This window comes from Felis catus, chromosome B3 (assembly GCF_018350175.1).
Source record: "Felis catus isolate Fca126 chromosome B3, F.catus_Fca126_mat1.0, whole genome shotgun sequence".
Lineage (NCBI taxonomy): Eukaryota > Metazoa > Chordata > Mammalia > Carnivora > Felidae > Felis > Felis catus.
The window spans coordinates 109,500,959-109,514,535 of NC_058373.1; the positions used below are offsets into that span (position 1 = coordinate 109,500,959).

The window sequence follows — 13,577 nt, forward strand, 5'->3', positions numbered from 1 at the left end:
GGAACAACACCTCAGGCTTACACATCAAGTAAGAGACTTCCCCAGGCAACTTTTATTTCAGGGGGGACGGGAGGGAATGAGGGTGGGGAGAGTCTGCAACTCAGCAAACAAGAAGCATTCCTTGCAAAGAAGGGGGTAGAGCTGGCTGGGATAGGCCAGCGTAGATGTGTGAGAAAGGTTTCAAGCCACATGAAGAGAAATATATACGATGGAAGTTTGCAACCCACCAGGAAGGAATTCACGACCAACTCATATTTAGGAAAATGTATTGTTTATTTCTAGTTTCATACAGTTTTCTAACTTATTTTAACTTGAAGGAAATCTCAGATGCTTCTGAGTTGGTCCCTTAAAAAATGAACATGCACACTTTGAGGCTTCAACCAGGTCACAAACGCACGTAAGCAGCGCCTGAGAGCAGCCAGTGGAGCTAGATAAATCACTGTCCCAGACACATTCTTCCAGAAAAGAAGAAGAGCAGGGGATGAGGGTCAGAAAAGTTCAGAGTGGGAAAGGTCAGTGGCTGATGCTGAAGGTGTCCAGTCAGCAAGCATGATGAGAGTCAGAATCGAGTTTTCATTTAAATCTCCCTTTCTTGCAGCCCCCTGGACACAAGACAAGCCATTGTGATGATTACCCCTAGCTATGAACAGCTTAGAAAGAGTTTTGTTTTGTTTTTATTTTACATCCTAATTAGTTAGCATCTAGTGCAACAATGATTTCAGGAGTAGATTCCTTAATGCCCCTTACCCATTTAGCCCATCCCCCCTCCCACAACCCCTCCCATAACCCTCAGTTTGTTCTCCATATTTATGAGTCTCTTCTGTTTTGTCCCCCTCCCTGTTTTTAGATTATTTTTGTTTCCCTTCCCTTATGTTCATCTGTTTTGTCTCTTAAAGTCCTCATACAAGTGAAGTCATATGATTTTTGTCTTTCTCTAACTGACTAATTTCACTTAGCATAGTACCCTCCAGTTCCATCCACATAGTTGCAAATGGCAAGATTTCATTCTTTTTGATTGCCGAGTAATACTCCATTGTATGTAATACTCCATCTTCTTTACCCATTCATCCATTGATGGACATTTGGGCTCTTTCCATGCTTTGGCTATTGATGATAGTGCTGCTATCAACATGGGGGTGCATGTGTCCCTTCGAAACAGCACACTTGTATCCCGTGGATAAATGCGTAGTAGTGCAATTGCTGGGTTGTAGGGTAGATCTATTTTTAGTTTTTTGAAGAACCTCCATACTGTTTTCCAGAGTGGCTGCACCAGCTTGCATTCCCAAGAAAGAGTTTTTATACCCCTTTAGGGTAAACACAATTTGTTCATTTCCAGGTGATAGAGACCTACCGACTTGCCCCACATCTCACCAAGTGAGTCACAAAGTATGAACTTGAACTCAGACATGAGCAGAACTCCTCTGAAGCTTGGATATAAGGCCAAAAGCATGAAACTGTCCTTCTGCTGTCATGCCAGGACAGTGGTTAGCACCCTCCCCCCAGGCATTAATAATCCAGGGGAATGTACCTTTGTTTGATTCTGCTGTTAACTAAAAGTTGAGATGGTCTGAAGGTGCATGTTAACTTGTAAATCTTGTCACGTAGACATGCAAATAATTCCTGTTCAGTAGAAAAGAGAACACCCCAGGTTATCTTTTCCATAGGACAACATCCAGTCTCCTAGTGAAGCTAGTCACCTCATGTCAACATTTTGCTTTTTAAGTACCTATAAATGTCAGCTCTTCAAAATGCTCCTTGTACAAGATTTATCATCTTACTAGTTCTCTCATCAATGAGTTAATAAAACTTTGACATATCTTCATCCTATATTTAGCTGAGAGCCATGTTTTTAACTTGCCTAAAATTCTGTTTCCTGCCATGTATATCCTCTAGTGTTTCTTCCTCTGAAACAGCACCTTTAAGGTATCACATCCACACACCTCTTCAGATCTGCCTCATCCTACCTCCTCCAAGAGAGCACGCTCAGCATGAGCGATGCAGAGAGCAGGGCATGTGCTGGGAAAGGAACGGAAGCTCCCTCCTGACCTGGAATTTTCACCATTCCAGTCCTTTGGATTCATCGTATATTCATCACATTGACTTCAAAAGACTGCTCTTGGCAGATGAGACCTTCCAGTCCACCACGTAGCAGGGAGAGGGACGTTGGATCAGATTCCTAGTGCTGGGCTGGGCTGGCGGTTTGAGCTGGTTTACAGGGAATGGCCAACACTTCCTCATCCATTCGGTGCCAGGAGGTGACTAAATGTCAAGAGGAGAAGGCTCAGAGCCTGCCTGGGTGAAGCTAGCCGACCCTCCAGAGAGCAAACCCCTGACTTAGACTTTATTAGCACCTCTTCCAGCTCACAAAATTAACCACTCCGATTTGCACAGAGGAACACAAGGCAGCAAAGAGTTTAATGGATTTGGAGAAGACAGCCTTCATTTTACATACTTAACAGGTCACTGACAACTTTTCACACTCTACTGAGAGAACCATCTGAGCCCTTAGCAGGTCCTTTGACCCATTCTCTTGAAAGCCTCTCTAAGCTCAGTAAACAACTCTAATAGCTCCAAGAATAGAAGGTGGTCTGGGATTTTAGCCTGACTTGTCTGCCAGGCAGATTTGCTGGCTGCAGGCGCTTCCCAGCATTAGTGTCTTGCCAGAGAGCTTCTAGCCGCGCGCGGCTCTGCACATTTTGAAGGACTTTCTTTTGCCTGAGTCACCTCTGGTGCTCCATTCCTATACCGTGTGTTAAGCATCTGTTGCATATACCAGCAACTGTGCTGTGTGTTCTGCAGGATGTGAAGCATGGAGAGTCTGTCCTCAAGGGTCTTCCGATCCAGTGGGAGATTCAAGACACAGATCTAAACAGCTATCATCTGGGGTAGAAAGTGACCAGTAATTCACAAATATCATGAAATTTTGTGCCAGTTAATATGCACTGCGTATACAGTGGAGAGCAGCGCAGACTGGCTCTTGTCGTTACTAAAGGTTCAGGAAAGATCTGTCGAGGAGGGAAGGTAACAATTGTGGAGCACTCACTATGGGCCAGCCTGTGTACCAGGCATTTTCTCATTTAATTTGCTCTCTTTGGGAAGTGATGTTATTCCCATTTTTAACAAATGAGAAAAGAGAGGCTCAGAGATGTTAGGTGGCTTTCCGAAGGTCACTCGGATAGTGAATGGCAGAGACAGGTGTCGAACACAGAACCATCTGACTTAAAAGATCCTGCTCTTTCAACCTCACTACATTTACTGTTAGCATTTTGGGGCATGTCTTCCTTCTGTGCTGTTGTGACTGATTTGTTTCCAAATCAAGGAACTTTGTAGGATACAGGATAGCAAGCAATAAGGCATCCACTACTACGTTGATATACGGACTCACAAAGCCATTTGCAATCTCCACAAGGCGTGATTAATGCTCGGATCTGTCCCTCGGTCTTCCCTAGAATCATCTGCGTGATCCACTCATCTTCCTTCCAATAGAATAGGAGAATAGGAGGGCAGAAAAGAGAGAATAACAGCGCCTTCCAGGGGCTCTGCCCCTTTCTTTAGGATTCTTTCTACCAGGGCTGACCAAACACACAGACTAGACAGTCCCTACACAGCAAAGCTGAAAGCCAACACGGCTTCCGCCCAAAAAATGCCACCCTCTCTCCTCCCACCACTTTGCCTTAACACAAGGAAATTATTTCAGTTCCTTCTCTTTCATTTTCTCTGGAGAAAAGAACTCTGGATTTCATAGCTTAACAAAGCCTTCAGCAAAAATGTCTAAATTAGTGAGTCAGGACAGCCCTCCATGCTCACTCACTTATGGGGCCCCATCTCCCCCAGTGCACCCTGGGTAGCAGGTGAACCACCCCTTGCCCCTCCCCAGTGCACCCTGAGCAACTCTTGGCCATTCGTGGGACTCAGCTTAGACATGTCCTCCAGAAAGCCTTCTCTGATGAAGCTCCAGCAGAGAGGGTGCGTGGGGGTGTGTGCACACACACACACACACACACACACACATGCAGTAGGGCCCCCTGCATGTTCCCACACGCCACCAGCACCCACACACATGCACACATGCATAGTGATACAGTAATACCCCCGCTGTGTGCTCCCACACCCTTCCATGCTACCTCTGACATGGCATTTACTACATTGAGCGGTGCCCAGGCTTTGCCACTAAACCCCTCCTCCCCAGGCCCCATGACAGGAGGAACTGTATCTGGTCTTTCCACACCCAACACTGAGCATGGTCTAGGAACCCGATCAACCCTTGAGTGAGAGAAGGACAGACAGAAGGGAAAACTACGCCCAGACTCTCATTCCACAGTCCAACCTCACTGGGCTGGCACTCACGCAGGCCTGGTACAAGTCCCTGCAGTCAAAGGTACCCAGAGAGAGAAGGGTGGGGCCTGAGGGAAAGCAGCCTGGAGGGAAACCCCAACAGCGCCCCCATGACAAAGGTCAGTGCCATTGCTTGGGAATATACGCAGGGCCCAAAGGGGCCATGAGGATAACTAGGCATCTGGGCCTCACTCCACAGATGGCTCTGGGCCTGGAGGTCGTGGGAGGCTCCGAGAGGGTCTCCAGAACAGCTGGCCCTGACCTGCATGTACTGGGCTCACCAGAGGCAGGAAATTCCATGTTGTAATGGCTGGATTTGTTCCATTCATTCCTGATCCATGACTAGGTAGTGACTTGGTCATTAAAGAAACCATGTAGGCAGATTTCAGGAACATCTGACTGGGCTCCACGCATGCAGGAAGAGGAAAATATAACAGAACAAAGCTCTGGAAATATGAAAGGAAATAAAAATGTTTGAATGCCCCCTCTTCTGTCAGCATCGGCACCAGGGATGCATGGAACGGGGTTCACTGCTTAAAAACACAATTTGAAAGCTCATCGCAGTGGCTACAGCCATGTTATCAAGCTGAACCCATGTTGATCTGGGTAGATTAGAAAAATGGTTCCTGGGGTCTAGGGAGGCACCGCTTTTAAACAAGTGCTTTTCAAAGAATGAGCCATTGAGAAGTACTTAGCATACATGTAGTCCGGGAACCTGAAAACAAACAAAAGTAACAGCATAACAGAATCAGCAACTCTGAGCAGACTGGAGAATCCGGCCAGCCTCTATAGGAGATACAGTGATAAAGGTTGCTATGCAGTCTGTCTGTCTTTCCTATACAGCTAAGGGTAGAAAGAGCCAAAAAATCATCTTTCCCTGCATTTGCACATTTTTTGATCAAGTAGGGGGAAAAAATCACATTCTCCCACATACTTTACTTTCTTTTTCTAAAAAGAGATTAAACGGGGGGGGGGGGGGGGGGGGGGGGGAGGGGGAGGGGCTGGAATTTAAATTGGCTCTTTTCATTCATCATGAGAATTGTATTGCTTTTGCATTGCATGTGTTCAATCTGAGTTGAGTTTCAAGATGAGACTTTATTTCATTTCCAGACATGTACAGAGTAGTGGGTGTCCCTATATCACTTCTCACTTTTGGCCACAATTGCTTGGCAAGGCAGTGAACCTGCTGGGTAAATCAAACTGCCCACTTTTCCCTCTATATGCACCCTTTAGGTATGTGAAAGCGAACCCGTGCAACATCTCCTCTGGCAACTGAGGTTCAAAATCGTAATAAATCAGTTGGGCTAACGCACTGGACTATTCAATTTAAAAACAAAACAAGGGGCGCCTGGGTGGCGCAGTTGGTTAAGCGTCCGACTTCAGCCAGGTCACGATCTCGCGGTCCGTGAGTTCGAGCCCCGCGTCAGGCTCTGGGCTGATGGCTCAGAGCCTGGAGCCTGTTTCCGATTCTGTGTCTCCCTCTCTCTCTGCCCCTCCCCCGTTCATGCTCTGTCTCTCTCTGTCCCAAAAATAAATAAACGTTGAAAAAAAAATATTTTAAAAACAAAACAAACCAGGGGTGCCTGGGTGGCTCAGTGAGTTAAGCGTCCGACTTCAGCTCAGGTCACGATCTTGCGGTCCGTGAGTTCGAGCCCCGCGTCAGGCTCTGGGCTGATGGCTCAGAGCCTGGAGCCTGCTTCCGATTCTGTGTCTCCCTCTCTCTGCCCCTCCCCCGTTCATGCTCTGTCTCTCTCTGTCCCCAAAATAAACAAACATTAAAAAAAAATTTTTTTAAAACAAAACAAACCAAAAACACCTTTTTAAAATGAAGGTGAAGCCCTTCTCGTTTCATTATTAGCTTTGCCTTATAGACTCTAAACTATGTCAGTGGGCTACTATTCTGTGCTTTCGTGGCTTAATCAATATTTCAGGGACAGACAGAAGCAGAGAGAGTTCAAACGGAGAAGTTGCTTACACGATTCTGTATCCTGAAAGGTGGCTCCAACAAAAAAAAAAAAAAAAAAAAAAGGAAAAGGAAAAAATACCCTAACCAAGAAAGGGTCCAGCATCCTTTTGCTTCAGGATCTTGATATTCCAGGGCCTAATGGGGATCGATGAGTAGCCTACAGAGTGTCCTAGTGGCACAAGTGATATTCATCTCGGTTGAGAAATTTGGACTTGGCTGAGCTCATCTGCTCTCACTGCAGGCCAAGGTTGCCTTTCACTTGCAAATCATGCTGTTGGCTTGGTTTAGAATATACATGGGTGAGGCATATGCTTATCCTTGCCGCCCAGGAAGATGTTGGCATGGAGACATGTGAAGCCTCCTGATGGAAGCTCGCATTTATGGACTCTCCTCTTCTCTTCTCCCCTAGTGACTGTGACAGTGGGAGGCAAGCAACATTTGCTCGGACTGTATGACACGGCAGGACAGGTACGTTTTTGCTGTTTTGATTCATCAAGGGTTTGGGAGTGGGGAGAATGATCCATTTGGCTAGGCACAGGGGGACTAGCAGTACAGATATTACATTTTCTGATCATTCGGGGCAAATTTATGGTCTGTCTAAGTGAAACTAAAGGCACATGCTTCATATCGTAAAAACATTTATAATCACAAAAAAACTAACTCAAAGAAACGTTACTCGAGGTGTTGATAGGCAAGTAACAATTCATTGATGGACGGTTATCAGTAACCAAAATAACACATTTGCCAAGAGTCTCAATTTCTTCCTGCCCATACCGATGCCAGATTCAGGATTAATGAGTCAATTTTATACATATTAGTTTCACTCATTTTTTTTTCATGCTATACTCTTTGCCCAGCCGTTATTTGAATTGCCTAACGAGCTGTGGAAAGGTCCAAAAAGAGATGGGGGGTGGGCGGGTTGGGGGGGGGGGAGCACAGGAGAGGGATTAAGTGCTGGAAAGAAGAAAAACCAGGATCCTGAATGGTTTCCAGAAGTGAGGGTCAACCCTGCGCAACTGGAGGTTGACTCTAAATTCTCTGAGATTCTTGAAATATTCTCACTCTGTCAGAGATGCCTTCAGGTTGGAGAATGTAACCAACCAATTATGTAAGGCCATAGACTAGAAAGAACCCTCAACACTGATTCAGTCAGCACATGCCCTACTTAGATGAAAATGCCACCTTACCTTTCCTTCCTCACACCCCACACTCCACTCTGAAAGGCTTCTAATGTTATAAATTCATGGGTTGGAGGCAAAGTGGTTAAGCAATTGATGGCCGTGGCCCAATTTCTTTCATAGAGCTCTTGTTACCATTGGGTCATTTATTTAGGTCAAAATCAGCAGGTTGTTCAGTCTGTCCAAATTCATACATCTTAAGTCCTTTGGAGTGAACGTTCACCAGGCTCTTTCCCACTGTGAGTTTCCTGCTAATTGTTCTTTGTAGTTATGCATTTGTCTGGGCCTTTTTCCCACAATTATCTGGAGATATGTCTTTTTGCTCAACTTGAAAACTCTCCACTAGGAAAACTAAGAATGAATGGAATTCTCTTTGGGATTTCTGTGTGCATTTGCAAGGACCACGTATAAATGTCTGTGGGACACCAGAGGCTGATGCTGGGCAGGCCCGGGCAGTGGGGAACTGGAAAATCTTGCACCAGACTCAAGACTCCTAAGAGTGTCCAGTTTCCCTTTGTTTGCAGATGGCTGTTGTAGCCAGCTACTCTCAGGAACTGGGTGGGGAAAGAGACTTCTCACCTCAATATCAAGACACTCAACTAGGAAAGGATGCTCCAAATGCCCAAATGGGAAAATTGGTTTGGCTCCTCTAGTCAAAGTACAAGGGTCTCCGGGCACCTCCTGCTTAACTGTGCCTCCACCAGAAAGCCTCCTGGCAATAGAGGTACACTGCTGTTTGGACTGGATTTGCCTACTTTCGTTCAGTCGTAGAGTCATTAGGCTGTCCCCATTCATCAGAAACTCACAGCCTGAAAGAGAGAGGAGTTTACACCCTTCACTCCCGTAGTCAGAGTTTATGAATATAATCTAGTTGGAAAAGTTCCGTGCGGCAAGGATTATTGCCTGACTCTGAAGCCTCTTGCCTTCTGAAAAGCTCCCTGTGTCCCCATGCGCCCCTCTTCTATAGCAACCCCTGACAATTGTTAGCTTCTGTGCATTCACTGTCCCCGGAGCAACCTCCCCAGGCCTCTGTTTAATTTCAAATCCAATAAAACTGTTTAAAAGCGCCTATAGAGTTTAATTATTCTTTCCCACTGCTGTCCTTTTTAGAAAAAAATTTTAAATAACACGAGTATAGGAGTTGAAGCTCTAAGGCAGTATAGAAATATCTTTAAACTCCAAATTGAAGGAAGTAGAATGATCCAAACCTCCGACAGAGGTGAAGTGATGGGCACTGATAAAATATCACAACAAGTGGGTTGTAGATACTTCTTCAACTTAACTTTGACTCTAATGCTTTCCATCAGCTCCTTTGAAAGCTCAAAAGGTGGACAAGGTTCACAGGGGAGCGTGCAGCATGGGGAAAAGGAGTCAGGACACATCTTAAAGTTCCTTCTAGGCCCTAAAATTCTATGATTAGGACTTTTAATAGACGACTTCGAGAAGGCCTAAAAGATCTGGAGTAATTAAGCTAAATGATGGGAGGCTAGACTCAAGGGAGACCTCCCAGCAGTAAAGCAGTGTTAAATATTGGAGTGTGTTACACTAAAGGGTGACATGCAATTCATTTTGCAGGATAATGGTGGTTTTCAAACTTGAGCAGACGTCAGAATCACCTGTGAACCCTGTTAAAACCCAGCCCCTGAGCCCCACTTTCAGAATTTCTGATTCTACGGGTCTGGAATGGGGCCCAAGAATTTGCACGTCTAACAGATTTCCTGGTGCTGCTGCTGCTGGTCGGAACACCGTATTGTCAGCATCACTGTTCCGGAACCTTGCCACTCAAAGTGCGGCCCACCCGCCGGCAGCATCGGCATCACCAGGAAGCGTGTTAGAAATGCAGATTCTCAGGCCCCACCCCCCCCCCCCCCAGCCTACTGAATCTGAAAATTCATCTTAAGAAGATCCCCACATGATCCGTATGCAATAAAAATTTGAGAAACACGACTCTGGAAGTCTTTGGTGGTCGAAGCATGGCTCCTCACCCTTCAGAGGCGGCAGCAGAAAACAACCCTAACCTGAGTGCATTCCCATGGTCCTACAACTCTGCCAATAAGGCTTTGTAACAGCTTTAACTTACAAGCATGATCCCCAAATTTCCATTCCCAGCCTCAGGCAGGATAATCCATCATCCTGAGTTATATTCTAGCAAATGTCGCTGAGGTCACACGCTCAAGGAACATTTAACTAATTCAAACATACTCATATGGCCAGAGTTACTAAGAAGAAAGAGAGGTGATCTCACAACCAACTGATTCATTCCCGAACCGCACAAAAGGAAATAAGTCTCTGAAACCAACTATAGAGTTCTGTCTTGCTGTGAATCATTCGATTTTCCTATATGAGTAAACCAAGGAGTAGTGTCCCTCCTCTGTGCCCTGAGCTCACTGTGGGTCAGCATTGATGAAAACAACCTCAAGAGGCACAGGTTCTGAACGGAAAAGTGATAGGAACTCAGTACTTCTGCCTTCAGAGTCAGCCCAAGACAAAAACGCTCGCACCCGGCTTCGTCCACATTGCTATGTCCGGTCTGCCCAGGACACCACCGCAGCCCCACCAGGCCCTCCTCGGACGTGCTCCTGGCCCTTCACGAGCCTGCCAAGCATTCGCCACAGACGGTCTATAATGAAGCCACGTGCATACACGGCCAGCACATGGCGGCTGCTATTAAAATTAGCTCCCGCCCCGAATCCCTGAAGCAAACAAATATTGGGACTTCAAGTGGAATCCTTTGAAAACAAAGAGTTCCTCTGTTAGGTGGAATCCCAAACGCGAAGTGAGGCAACGTGAGGGATTGTTCGCAGGCTGACTCTGCAGGTTACCCCCTAGCTGACGCTGGAGAGGCAAGAAGGCCAGGCCCATAAAGCCAAACCTATCTAGGTCTCGCCAGGTCGTGCTGCACGGCCCATCTTTGGCTCAGATCTTTGGCTCAGCTACAAAGAATCCCAGAGCCAACTTTTCCATGACGTACTTGCAGGCCAGTCCGTTTCGAGTGCGTCATTAGAGACTAAGGGGACGACGAGGGTGCCGGGGTGGGGACGCTGCGGCAAAGCCTGGGCATTTGCCAGCTGAGGAACGCCGAACCGGTGTGTCCCGGGTCATGGCTCAGAGCCAGGCGTCTTCCCACCCTGCTGCCGGCCACATAGAGTGGAACCAGCCACCGCAGTGAGGCATCTTGCCTCCCGCTCTCGGTGGGCACACGAGCCATGTGGGTGACGGTCTGCTCAGATTGTGGCCTCTCAGACCCAACTCCAGGATAGACATATCTCAAAGGCAGCACTTCCAGGGAGGAATGAGGATCTCCTGGTGTCGGGAGCCCCGTTTCTCAGCAGGGTGAACCCCCAGGTTCTCTGCACACAGGCCCCACACGATGCAGTGCTATTTGTCAGCAAGCACAGGATGACGCGGAGAAACCACAGCCCCCAGCAGCTCAGCTGTCACCCATGACCGTGGAAGTGTGGGAACAGAAAGGCCATCAGCCACACCCCTCCCTCAGCTGAGACTACACACTGCTTGTCTTCACCTGCCCAGATTTCTGAAGCCCCTCGGCCCCCACGGGCTTAAAGAGGCAAGTGGCCAGGCGGGGAGGCAAGTACAGGTGGGGTCCATTAATGGCAACCCACTTGGAAGGACACGAGCCTTCCCTTTTGCTATCGGCTGACCCAATGGGGCCATCAAGAGCACAGAACCTGGCATCCTCCATGGATCCCCCATGGAAAGTTTGCCTAAAACAAACTCTAGGCTTTGCCTAAAGCCTCAACACAAACGTTTTTCCTCAATAAGCAAGCCAACCTTCTTGCTCACGTGCATCTTCACGTGGTTTTAGAAGTGTGCAATTTGGAGGACGTGAAAGAAGTTTGCTCACGTGACAAGTTACTGGTAAAAGTAGCCTTAGGACACAAACTTATTTCTTCTCAAATTATAACAAAAAATAGAGCCGTAGAGACATCGATTCAGAGGTGCAATCGGGGTATGCAAGCACTTGGGTCTCTTTACTACTCAGTTTAGAAAAAGTTAATTTCGGGTTCAGCCCCAGGAGCCAATGAGGGTAGGGACACTACAGCCGTTGTTGACAAGACGGGCTCTTGACCACCAAAGAACTTAATACATCCAAGACACTGCTGTAAGCGGTCTACACATACTAACACGTTTTATTCTCAAACAACCCTATGGGGCAAGCACTATTATCGACCTCATTTTACAGGCGAAGAAACTGAGGCAGAGAGAACTTACCCAGCGTCACAGAGTAGTCACAGGCAGTACTGGGATTGGAACCCAAAGAATGCGTCCCCCTAGCCCATGCTCCTAAGTACTATGCTACACTCCCACCCTCTGGATGTTACCCACATTTCCCAAACCAAGCCTGACAGATAGGAGTGTACTTGATGGGAGAATCCGAAAATGAGACATGTGCTAAAATCTGGGATAAATGTCACTAAGCCCAGGAGGACTTTGAAGCCGAATGCTACATCCAATTTAATGTGGGTGTGGGCTGCGGTGGGGTTAGGGGAGACTCAGTGCAACTCTCCTGTCCCTCAACATGTGGTCCCTGGACCAGCGACATCGGCGTCACCTGGAAGCTCGTCAGAAATAAATCGGTGGCCTTCGCCCCAGACCTGCTGCTGCATGAGAGGCTGCACATTAACACGACTCGAGTGTGCCTAAGGTCTGAGGAGGACTGGTCAAATAATTTCACTTTGCTCCCCACCTGGGCCATCATGCCGTGGCTCTTCCAGACACTTGTGGAGGGTGTTTGGCCATCTGATGAGGCTGTCCCTGAGCTGTAGTTTCTTAATAGTTGCCCAATCCAAGAGCACCAGATCTGCCTTCAAACCAGTCTCCCGCCTTTGGGGTAAAGTTGGTGGAAAGTACTCAAGAGCCCACCTTGCCTCAAATCCTTCCCTATCCCCTGAGACCCCCAGCCAGCCAGCCAGCCAGCCAGCCTCCTTGCCCATTTTAGCCCTCCAGAGCCCCACTCAAGTCGCAAGTTTAGAGTAACACCTTGTCTCCTCAAGAAGCCTTCAAGACTGGTCTTCCATTCTCAGCTTCAACATGAGAATGGGGGGCGTGAAATACCAGCTAGACCATCGATTCATTTCCCAGAGCCCCTTCCCACCATCCCAACATGTGGTCATCCAACCCAGGCTCGGAATGTGCCCTGGTGAGAAAAACTCATCAGCTGATACGAATTCAAATCCCCCAGCCTCCCAGCACCCAGCCCTCCATCTCACGAGGACACTTGCCTTTATTAATGCTGAACCCTCAGCCACATTTCATCACCATAGCCTGTGGCAAATGGGGGCCGACGGGAGTCCTGCCGGTCCAGGTGTGAACCTCCTTCAAAGGTGTGTTTGCTCTGTAGCCCTGATTAAATCACTCAATCTGTCTAGAGTTTCACTTCTTAAACCACAAAATCAGCTGAGAGGGAAGGAATGATAAGCTGCAGTTCTGAAACTTGAGCTGCAAGAGCGTCACCCGGACAATTTGTTGCACCACATACGGTGCAGGCGATCCCCAGGGCCTTGGCTTCGGGAGGGCTGGGGAAGGCCTGAGAATGTGCGTTGCTCACAAGCTCCCAGGCCAAGGCTGCTGGTCAGGGGCCACACTTTGGGAGCCACTGCACTGACTGATCTCTAAAACCTCTTGCAGCCCTCATCTGTATTTCTCCAATTCAGTCAACTAAATACTCTCTGGTATTCTGTTATCACAGAGCTAACCAAGAGCAAGAGAAATGTCACCTGTCTCACTTCCAAATAAATTGAGTAGACATAGACTCTGAAGCAGGCTCCAGGCTCTGAGCGGTCAGTGCAGAGCCTGATGTGGGGCTCGAACTCATGACCGGTGAGATCACGACCTGAGCCAAAGTCGATGCTCAACCAACTAAGCCACCCTGGCACCCCAGAGTTACACAGCTGGACCAAGCTTTCCACAGGAGAGATATCCAGAACACAGAGCAAGATAAAGCCCACTAAAGGCGAAGGTCAGAAGTCACTCAGCTGAGGGCCTTGGCTACCCTGCCAGGAGGGTAAATGATCAAAAACACCCAAACTCCTCTCCCGTGCCCACCCACAGTCCCACAGGCAAACCCTGGTCTTCCT

At 47.7% G+C, this 13,577-nt stretch overlaps 1 protein-coding gene across 1 annotated transcript in view; it reads left to right on the plus strand.

Moving 5' to 3' along the window:
• The window catches only part of RHOJ (ras homolog family member J), an 87,454-nt gene that overhangs the window by 54,466 nt on the left and 19,411 nt on the right, over nt 1-13,577 (plus strand). The window contains exon 2 of the mRNA XM_011283255.4: nt 6,711-6,769. Coding sequence (XP_011281557.2) covers nt 6,711-6,769 — 59 coding nt within the window. The remainder of the gene's footprint in view (nt 1-6,710; nt 6,770-13,577) is intronic.